Source organism: Cupressus sempervirens, chromosome 1 (genome assembly GCF_028749045.1).
Source record: "Cupressus sempervirens isolate cs-2001-9-10 chromosome 1, ASM2874904v1, whole genome shotgun sequence".
NCBI classification, from domain to species: Eukaryota; Viridiplantae; Streptophyta; class Pinopsida; order Cupressales; family Cupressaceae; genus Cupressus; species Cupressus sempervirens.
The window spans coordinates 66,616,818-66,627,726 of NC_143118.1; the positions used below are offsets into that span (position 1 = coordinate 66,616,818).

Here is a 10,909-nt window from a genome sequence, read left to right on the forward strand (position 1 = left end):
TATTGACTACATTACCTACTAGAGTAAGCTTCAACTAAGGGGATATAGGCCAAATATATTTCAATCATAAATTGTTCTAAGTAGATCATAGGCAGAGTTAGTTCCACGATGCTTGTCCAATTTAGTAATACAAGCAATTTATCGTATGTTGTCTCCAAAACTGATAAAAACTCCTCTTTATGGATCATGCAAGCATATTGTTTTTAATGCACGTTTAAGGGAAGCTAAGTGGGATTAACTTACTAGGGAATAGCATTGTTGTTATCTTTAGGTGAATGCACAATAAGGTTGCTTGTTTACACGTCTTAAAGGTCTAGCCAGTAGTTACAATTGACATGAAAGCTAGTAACATATTGTGGAGTTCGACGTGCATCTAGCCATCTTGAGTTAGCATCCCTAAAACCTAAGGGATAGATTATCTTTAGGGAATTGTATCTACATAACTTTTAAGAGTAGACAAGTCTGAGCCTCATCCAAGCTACAGTGTAACACTTATGAAACATGCATGCCACCTCTTAGAGTGATTATTAGATATTTTCTACTTAACTCTAATCTACTTAAGCTAAACTTTAGGTATCTAATAATTAATTTCTTGTATTAATTATTATGATACAACCTAGATTAAATACTCTTCCTGTATTTAATACCCTAAAGAGTTTTATGTTACCTTTTTGGGTTTTGATCTCCTTTATAAGGACGATTTCTCATCGTAAACTTCGACTTGAGATAATTCATTTTTTATGACAATTTTCTTTTTTGCTCATCAAGAATGTCTCATCTATGGATCTAGCTATTCAAGCCTCCATAGCCTTTTTCTTCTCTTTTCTGTAATAGGTGTTTGCATGCAGGTGATTCTTGGGAGCTGTGTGGTTGATCATTTATCAACCTCAAAATGGCCCCAGAGCTTCAGATCTTCATGCCCCTATTATGTTTGTGAGAGATTTGGCATCGGATCTGACACTGATTTTTAGATCTGAGCTTTCAACATTTTTGAATTTTTTTCTAGCATTGTGTTTTCAACAATTGGACATTATGGCTTTTTTTTCCTTGACGGTTGTTTTCCCGTCAAATTCGGGCTTGTTATTTGTTGATGGCAGAGCCATATCAGCACTGCATCACTACTTCCTATCACCTCCTCGACCTCTGTTTGGAGCTATCTTTTCTTTTTTGCTCATATCTCGGGCATATAGACTACTTTTTTGCAAACAAGATATTGTCGAAAAGTTGGTTCTGAGCCCGTCACTGTGGTACTCGTAGTTTTCAGTTTTGATGTCGTTTTGATATTTTTTTCTGCTATCAAAGTCTAGAGTTCTCTTTTACACTGTGGGAGACATATCTTGAGCATCCAATCTCCAATTTGGGAACTCTTTATATCATTGGAAAGCTCTTTCTCGTGATGCTGGTTGGTTTTCCAGATTATGCTCCAGGCACATTTTATTTAGTCTTCTATATTTTTGCATTTTGGTGGATAACTTCGTTGTTTCAGGTTCGAGGATTAATTTCTTGACTTCAGATTATTTGTCATGACTTGTACTATCTATTGTATTGGTCGTATGTCTTTTTTTGATCTTTGATGAGACCTTTTGTAAGCTTTTCTGCATATTGCACTAATATAAAGTGTCACTCCTTGTTTTTTGAAATTTTTTTCATCATTGTGACTTATTGTACTGGCACTACATTATAAAGTGCCATAGGGGGGATAGTTGTTTGTCTTTTAGTGCCATCTTCTTTTGTCAAGTGAGTGTACCTTCCATGACATTAGCCCCATGATGTGTCAATGACATGTGCCTTTATAAGTGTTTGTACCTCTTCCTCACTCTCGATATTCTTCATTCTTTCTCCAGGAGAATTTTGGCTCACTTTCTCAGTTGCCTGTCACCTCACCCTGTCTGCATTAGGTTAAGTTATTCTATTGTTTCTAATGCTTCCTTGGTTCATTAGAGTGAGCTACGTATTCAGTATTTGATCCTATGTACTAGGCGATTGCAGTGGCTGGATACTTATGCATTTCAGTGAGATGGATCATTTACCATATAGACACTTTTCTTTTCATTCCTACTTTGGTTGCAGCTTTCTATTTCAAAGGAGGTTCTGCAAATTAGCGGTTTTCTTTTGACAGAGTTTGCAGCTTCTTCATGCTTCGGTGGTTTTCTTCATGATCACTCTTTGTTTCTTTCTTCTAAGACATTCCTCTAGTTGGAGGCTTCTTCAGTCCTTCACTAGGTTTTTAGCTATCTCTTTTTAGAGTAAATTTTTTCTCACTAAGTTTTCTCTATTTCTTTGTTTCATGGAGATTTGTTTGTGCTTGGGTACCTCATCAGACCTTGTTTGTTAATTAGATATTTTCTAATTAACTCTAGTCTACTTAATCTAAACTTTAGGTCTCATAATTAATTTCTTTTATTAATTATTATGATACAACCTAGATTAATTTCTCTTCTTGTATTTAATAATTATCTTGTAATTATTAAATACCTAGATTGAATACTCTTCCTGTATTTAATAATTATCTTGTAATTATTAAATACTCTAAAGAGTTTTATGTTATCTTTTGGGGTTTTGATCTCCTTTATAAAGACGATCTCTCATTGTAAACTTCAATTTGAGATAATTCAATTTTTATAGCAATTCTTTTTTTTGCTCATTAAGAATATCTCATCTATGGATCTCGCTATTCAAGCCTCCATAGCCTTTTGCTTCTCTCTTTTGTAACAGGTGTTTGCATGCAGATGATTCTTGGGAGCCATGGGGTTGATTTAATGCACGTTTAAGGGAACCTAAGTGGGATTAACTTACTAGGGAATAGCATTGTTGCTATCTTTAGGTGAATGGGCAATAAGGTTGCTTGTTTACATGTCTTAAAGGTCTAGCCAGTAGTTACAATTGACATGAAAGCTGGTAACATATTGTGGAGTTCTTCGTGCATCTAGCCACCTTGAGTTAGCATCCCTAAAACCTAAGGGATAGATTATCTTTACGGAATTGTGTCTAAATAACTTTTCTGAGTAGACAAGTCCCAGCCTCATCCAAGCTGCAGTGTAACACTTATGAAACATGTATGCCACCCACTTTAGGCAAGTCAATCTCTAAGCAAACTTTAGCACTTTAGGCAAGTCAATCTCTAAGCAAACTTTAGTGTTAATTTTTTATAGAGCTGTCTGAGTTTTGATAGAGCCTTGCCCTTTACATTAAAATAAATTTCATCTTCTTTACATCAGCAAGTTATTTCACATTTCACACTACATATTTTGCAATGAAAACATCCAATTTATGCTTGTAGGACTAAATATTTATCTTGATTGGCATTGGCATGTTGTGATGGTTAAGTTGTGTTTTTATTCTTGCCATCAAGATTCAGAACCTACTAGTGTACAGCCTCACTCGTTCATATCACCTGATCAAAATATTTACCCCTCTTTTTAAGTATATAATCTATATAAACTCTTGATCAGATAATTTAGCTGTAAGAGCCTCAACATAATACAACTTTGATAGTGGCAGAAGTAACAGTAGGCAGAATAGATTGCAAATTTATTTTACTGCAAGTATTTCATAGAATATGAATCGTACATGAATAATTGCCCCCCTGATGGACTTTTATGCAGCATCATTCAAAATGTCATGATGGAAAAGCCATAATAGGATGGACAAAATGAATATTTGGGAATCTAAGGAATTGAGGTTACTCTTTTTCTTTTTAATAAATATATATTTCTCTTGATTGGAGATAGTTTAGCTGTAATAGCCTGAACACAGTACTCCTTTGGTAATGGCAGATGTAACAGTATGCAGAGTAGGTTGAAGATTTATTTTACTGCATGTATTTCATATATGATGAATTGTACATGAATTATGGCTCCCTTGATGGGCTTTCATGCAGCTGCTTTCAAAAAATCATGATGGAAAAGCCTTTATAGGGTGAAAAAAATGAATATTGGGAATCTAAGTAGTTGAGGTTAGAAATCGATCTAAAAAAGAATTTGGTAAATAAAAGATAAAAGAGAAAGCAAAGTCCCTTAACGATTTTGCTTTGAATGATCAGGAAACTCTCTGGGGCTGTTACTTGACATACACCTAGGGGACAGATTTACTTTCTCCAAAGCCTTGACACGGAGCTCTGCAGGATAGTCTGCAACACATAATATACGCGGACCAGCTCCAGTAGACCACCTTAAAGATAGCTTTTTTCCAAGCTGATATGATTGCAATGCTTTCTTCGAATTAAGTCTACTGAGCAATAATTCCCTAGGCACTGCTATTGAATGATCCTCAAGTGCTTTGTCTGACAAACTCCTTTTGTAGCAAACTTGCTCTTGATTATCTTGGCAATTAGTTGTTTTATCTACACCATGAGTGCCACCACCTGTTGTTTCCTTCGGTGATCCTTCTCTAAGAGGGAAGCATTTTGCATAGGCTTCCTCGTATGTATCGACACACTGATCATCTGAAAGAAGACTAACAATTTCTTCTGGTTCATTGATTTCAGCGTGATGACACAAAGTATTAGCAGCAACTTTTTCTTGTAGCAAGCTATCATTGACTGTACATTCCTTCTGCAAATCTGTTTTTTTACCTAAATACAACCTGTCTATCCTTGATTCCATGTTTACATCATTTTCAATCTTCAAATTTTTTCCAAGGTGGAAGGATTGTTCATCTTCATCAGCTGGGCTTCTCTGAAAAGGCCAAAAGAAGCATAAAGGTCAAGGGAATGCAACATAAGCCCTAAAAGACTAATAAATATCAATATTGCATAAACCAACCTGCACATCAGTGAGGTTAACATTATTTCCCTCTAGAAAATTGATGAACTCGTTGAAGTTTTCCTCAGTTGGAAGATAGTGTCCACTGTAAGGCCAAATAGACTGCATACAAAAAGAAAAGAGACAATTGATGAACTCAACAAAAATTACACTATTTCTTATTTCCTTGAGAGGCAAATCAAGAGAAATAAAAGAAATAATTTTTCACAGTAGGAACACGTTACCTTGAGAACACCTTCATCTACAATCAATCTTCCAGCTGCAGATGTTGCTCCTCCAGATAAGAAGCTAGAATGCTGGAATGTGCCTTTCATTTTCTGAATGGTTAATTGCAGAGGTATGAACTATTAATAATGAGTTGATGTTACCGATAGGACTCTAGAAAATGAGGCTTATCCCAATAATACAAGCACAATTTTTAATAGAACTCAGAAACATTGATCAATCTATCTCTAGGTTTAGTGGCTCTGAAATACCTGACCAACATAGAAATTTTTTGATGTGCTCAAAACAAAAATCCATTTTGTTCCTTTCGATCCTTTTGCGGTGTCAACCAGCTGACCACTCTGCTTGAACACGAGCTTTCCGTTATTGAATATGACCTCATACTGCTCCCTTTCATTCTGCAAGACCAATCAATTTATACTTCAATGAGATTAGAAAACAATAAAACATGTAACTAATATGTCTCTAGTTATTAGATGATCCAAATTATAGTCTGACAGAATTCCCAGCTTCACAAGACGTGGCATACAGTTGTGTTTGATTGGTTTTACAGTTCCTTGATGTTTGTGTTTGACAGTTTCACTAGTGTATATGCAATACCGGTAAGATAGAGACTAAGAATAAGGACCAATCAAAATTTAGCACCTACGAACAAGATGCAAGAACTTGAGCATAATTTCCTATATGGTATGGTTAGTCCAATAGCGGAGCAATGCTATAAACTTCTAAACCATGTAGTTCATAGGGTAGTTCTAGTATACAAAACAATTTGATAATCCAACTGAAACAAGGAATGAAAAACGGAAATGCTTACAGGGCCAAGATATTTTATGCACTGTTGTTGCAACTTGCCCCTGGAGCAACAGAGAAGATTGAGATCCTTACCATCTCCAACATCCAGCCTGCATTAAATTTCTTCTTAAAGTGAGAAGAAAATTTTTAAAAGCATACCTAATCTAGCTCATATAGTACCCTGCTAAAGTGTTTTGTATTAATTAAGCTTCCTAATGCAATTGAAGCTTGAACTCCAATCACAAAAAACAGATGAATTTGGATTGTTATATAAGGATATTTAACTTTCATCGCTCCAACCTTAATCAAAATGTTTGGAAAGAAAAATATGTTACTTGCCCTGTAGATATTCAACTAGCTTGAATTCCTACAAGATGGTATCCTTGGTGTTTTACAAACAAAATATGCAGAGAGTGATCTTAAAATTCCACAAGATATTTTATTTTGTAGAATAATATTTGACTCTTTAGAAATGAAATTTGAAAAACAAACTAACCAGTAGAAAAAAGGTTGCATTGTATCAGTATCAAACCACGCATCATAATAGAAATGTAGATTATGTCCATAACGGTGTCGTGGGTCAATCTGGATTATAGAAAAACGAACATCACAATAACATGTGAGCAACAATCAGTTTAGAAGTGATCTCCACTATAACTTCAAAATTAAGTTAGCATTTACAATTTATTATTTATTAGCCTTTAGAGCATTTAATGTTGTGTTCTTGCTTTATTCTAGACTGCAAGAAAACAACATTGTATAGAGTAAAACACCACATGTTGCCCCCTATCCAGAAGTACACTCTTGTAAGGAATTTAGAGTTTCCATAGGCATTAGAAACTTACAGCCTCAAGCCAATGCTGGAAAGCTAGTTTTCGAGCCTTGTCATCCTTAGATAAGCCCTTGCCAACCTGTGGAGAATCTTTTAAGTTATTTTTATTTCCCAAATACAGAATTCATTGGGTTCTATTTATTTGGTAGTGAATGCATAAAAAACTTGAAGATCCCCTTTTGGAAGTATAATGTATAGTGATGGAGTCCTAACAGACAGTAACAGAGCCACGAAGTAGTCCTACCTTTGCAGCTTTTATTCTTGCTCGCGACCAGCGAGAAATTGCAGTCTCTGGTTTCTCGATATCAAAAAAAGAAACAGTACTCCTTTTAAGAGTCACAAAGTCTATTGCTTGCCACCTGCATTTTGAAATCAACAGCACTGTCATTCACATAGTTAAAGATTAATGTTAGAATATTTCATTTCTAACAAACTAAATAAATGTAATTTAGGAAATCCCAAAGTTTGCTGTTCTTAGCAACATTAAAGCAAGGCAAGTTTTTAATTCCAAATCATGAAAACACAATTGAAGCACTAAGATATTAAGGTCACAAGATTTGATACAAACCAGAGCTCCTCAACCACTACAGCACAATCTGCAAGATTCCGTCTTGTACGATAACTCTTATAAATTTTCTGTAGTTTCACTGCTGCCACTTCCTCTTTGAAACTAGGTAATCCCTCATAAGAAGTTCTACAAGCTATTAAACTAGAGCTATTCGAATTCCTGGAAGATACTTCCAAATCCTTGGCCTTGTTAGAGGTTTCCAAATCTATGGCTTTTGAACTAATGGACTCCACTGATGCTGGGCCTGTTGGGCTTGCTTTGAAACTAACAGACCGTAGACAAGTCTTTTCTCTCTTGCTATGCTTGAAACTAATGGATCCAGATGCATTTCTTTCTAAAACCCTGCTTTTGAAACTAATGGATCCAGATGCACTTCTTTCCAAATTTCTGCTTTTAAAGCTGATGGATCCAGATGCAGTTATTCCCAAATCTCTAACTTCAAAGCTTAGAGATCCAGATGCAGCTCTTTCTAAAACTCTGCTGTTGAAACTAATGGAACCTATTGCAGTTGGTTCCGACTGTTTTTCTATGCATCCATCCGTTACATGGTTTACTGATAATTTTGGGGCTTCCTCAGGCGTGGAAAATAAAATCCCCATCCAAACCCAACAAACTTCTTCCTTGAGCTCCTCAGAAATCGATAAGCTATAGAGAAGAATTTTGATATCTGTCAAAATGAACATATAATGTATTAAACTCCACTATTCCAGGTGACAGAAATGGAAAGAATGAAACTACGAGTTCATCACTCACTAACATGATCAGAATCAAATTTTTCTAGAAACAACATTACTTGGAAAACAGCCATTGTTTTACAAGCTCCTACATTTCTGAACCTCAGCTACAATATTTTTAGAGAGCAATGCAGGACAGCATTGCCATACACTAGAAAAGTTGTCTCTCCATAGACATAATAGATTGGCATGAACATCAAAGATAGCTAAAAATTATGGGGAGCTTTCTTTTTAAGGAGAAGTACATTATGTTACAGAATGCCTTAGGGAGCTAAACGTAACAAGGATAGCTTGGGCGTCCTTACTCATTTGATTTCTATCTAAAGTTCCAGGGTTAGGATTTTAGGATTACCCATATTTCACGTCAAGCATAAGGTTCTCTCCTAAATGGGCCAGAGACCGCGAAGTGAAAAAGCCAATTTGGGCGTGCCCTACGAAACTCTGTTGCATTGTTGCGGGGGGAGTGCGTCCATATCATGCCCATAATTTTATAAATATGAAAAAGGCACCCACGATATTTCGAGGCATGAAAAAGAAATACAAAGCCGAGCTTGAAGGAGGATTGGCAGAAAGAATAACAGACCAACATAGTTGGTTCCGTTTTCCACTCATTGCAAAAGCCACTATGAAAAGCTCCATCCAAGGCTGATCATATGGAGCATGACTATAATCATTTCACTCTTAAATGTAAATCCGCACGAAAAGACCAAAATGGATTCCTCTGTGATTCAGTTCTGACATTTTGATTTACTGTAACCTCCCCGCAGCAGAGATTTCAAAGTTGCTCCAGAAGAACAAGCCACTACAGTATTTGAAATCATATCATTTTACTCGTCGAAGTAAATCCGAAAATGCATGGAGTAGTTTATAATGAGCGAAACTGTAATAAACTAAAAAGTTAAAAATCTGAAAAGTGGATAATTGCTTCTGCCTAATAACATCAATGGTGATTTTCAATTGTCTCCTAATTTGAAAGGCAGGCAGGGGATGCAAGAATGGCATAGAGCTAGGTCTGATATGTTTAATTAGGCACAAAGTTCACTAGCTACAAGCGATAAAATCTTTAGGGAATGCATGTATGCTAAAATACCAGAAAATTCTCTTGAATTAGAAATAGAAAAATCTATATTCCATTTGGCTTGCAAGTCAAAGAAAATGACAATTCTATTGGAATGCAGAAACAAACATTAAAATGGGGATTCTCAATGTTGTTATCCTTTAATGTATATCTAATTCAAGAAATCTCTGCATCACTCGTATGAAGATAATCATATCATAGCATTTTGATCTGCGATTCAGAAACCAGTACTCCAGCTTTGAGAAAAAAAGGAAAAAGAAAAAACAACCCAATTGCATTACACTAAAACGGTCATCATTCTCAAGTTTTTGAAAAAGGGAAGCAAAGAGGCGGTCATAGAGTGATTCTCACCTTTCAAACCTCAGTATCGTCCAGCAGAGATATCTTCTGGGTTGTTTTTCTCTGATTCAACTAACTACAACTCTCCACAGCTTAGGTTAGAAAACAATGTATTTCAGCTTATGGGCAGATGATATAATATATAGGTAGTATTTATATAGCGAAACTACTCAGATATTGAAAGAATGATGGCCAATGGGAAGGGACCTGAGGTGGCACTGCCAAGGCAGGGCACGTGGTTTCAAGATTTGTGTTTGTTCAACCACGGTATGAGAAGAAATTGGAGAGTAATTGCATTTGCCCGTTCTTTCTATTTTTCCTGTTTTTTGGTCCGGTTAATACAAACACGTTAAAGACAATTGAATTGAATATGAAGAAACCTTGGAATGATTCAAAATCAGGAAAATTTCAAGACTCCATGTCCAATGACTTCTCATTATCGTGGTCAATTTCAAAACTAAAGCAGTGAAGACCATTGGAGTTTCTCTGAGTTACCCCGGACTTGGAATGTGGGTTGGCACTGGAGTTGAGGTTAACATTTTTATTAATTGCTGATTAACTGGCAAGTCGGTTTTGATTGTTGAGCATTCTCGTCCGTGGGCAAAGTACACCACGCGCGCAGAGCAAGATTGAAATGGCAAATTTTTTGATTTTTTTATTGAGATGAAAGCCAAATTTGGGTCGTGGTTACTGCTGTCTGGTATGGTGGCCAATTGACAAAGCAGCTTGTTGGTGGTTCCGAAGAGGAAAATTAAGGATAAAACTAGCGAGGGCATGAATGAATGAATGGAAGTTTTTAATAATGTGACGAAGTGGGCTTAAAATAGTTAGAAATTTTGTTTGTTTTTATTTAATAAATTAGGACTTTTAAAAGTATTGTACTCTAATTCTTATTTTAATTAATAAATACAAACAAATTGTCTAATGAGGTGCATTTCAGTTCTTGCATAAATTAGGGGATCAAATTGTCTCATTAAATTTCATGTATTGCAATGAATCACGTATGTTTCAATAGTTCTTGAATTTTCTAGGGATTCTGCAATTGTTTCTCATGTCTTTGGTCTAAGGGTTCAGGGTTTTTTTTTTTATGTCAAAATTTGTCTAAGTATTGTAAACCCTAAATGTGTTATGTTTCTTCGTTAGCTTTTCTGACTTAACTAATGGGTTATGTCATCACTTAAAGGGACCCTACCATTTAAAAATCCTAGTGTTTCAATTAAACTGTCAAACCTTTTATTTTTCCCATCATTTCTATTGTTTTCCCAAGCTAACTTGTAGTCCCCACTAAGTTTTGCCTTTTAGCTACACAATTACCTTTCATCTTAGGTGGGACCCTTTGAGTTTTCTGATGGTTGATGACATGTAAAGTGTTGATTTTCCCTGTAATCTTGTGATAACGTCATGGTATGACCCACCCTAATAGTGGGATGACACAATTGCACTTGCGTCAACTAGCATATGTTTGTTGTTTGTTAGCATTTGTATGAACCTTATATTATATATGTCGCCCTCCCCTATTAAAGGTCATTTTACTAACATGTTCATCTTTTAGCACATGATTATTTGAATGAAGATCTT

The 10,909-nt window shown here is 35.7% G+C and overlaps 1 protein-coding gene across 1 annotated transcript; it reads right to left on the reverse strand.

Moving 5' to 3' along the window:
* Positions 1-3,519: 3,519 nt before the first annotated feature.
* LOC149576180 (IQ domain-containing protein IQM3-like) lies at positions 3,520-9,443 on the reverse strand. The gene is made up of 10 exons (XM_089808243.1): positions 9,344-9,443; positions 7,181-7,847; positions 6,857-6,971; positions 6,626-6,691; positions 6,277-6,365; positions 5,803-5,890; positions 5,240-5,386; positions 4,988-5,080; positions 4,764-4,865; positions 3,520-4,676 (listed from the first exon to the last, which is right to left on the reverse strand). The coding sequence occupies exons 2-10, from the start codon at positions 7,777-7,779 to the stop codon at positions 4,017-4,019; spliced, it is 1,959 nt and encodes a 652-aa protein (XP_089664369.1). The 5' UTR covers positions 7,780-7,847; positions 9,344-9,443; the 3' UTR covers positions 3,520-4,016.
* Positions 9,444-10,909: the final 1,466 nt, after the last annotated feature.

Coding starts and splice junctions, on each gene's coding strand:
- LOC149576180 (XM_089808243.1), bottom strand. CDS start 7,779: ATGGGGATTTTATTTTCCACGCCTGAGGAAGCCCCAAAATTATCAGTA. Junction 6,972..7,180: donor GTAGTGGTTGAGGAGCTCTG/GTTTGTATCAAA, acceptor TTCAAAATGCAG/GTGGCAAGCAATAGACTTTG. Junction 6,366..6,625: donor TCCAGCATTGGCTTGAGGCT/GTAAGTTTCTAA, acceptor TCTATAATCCAG/ATTGACCCACGACACCGTTA.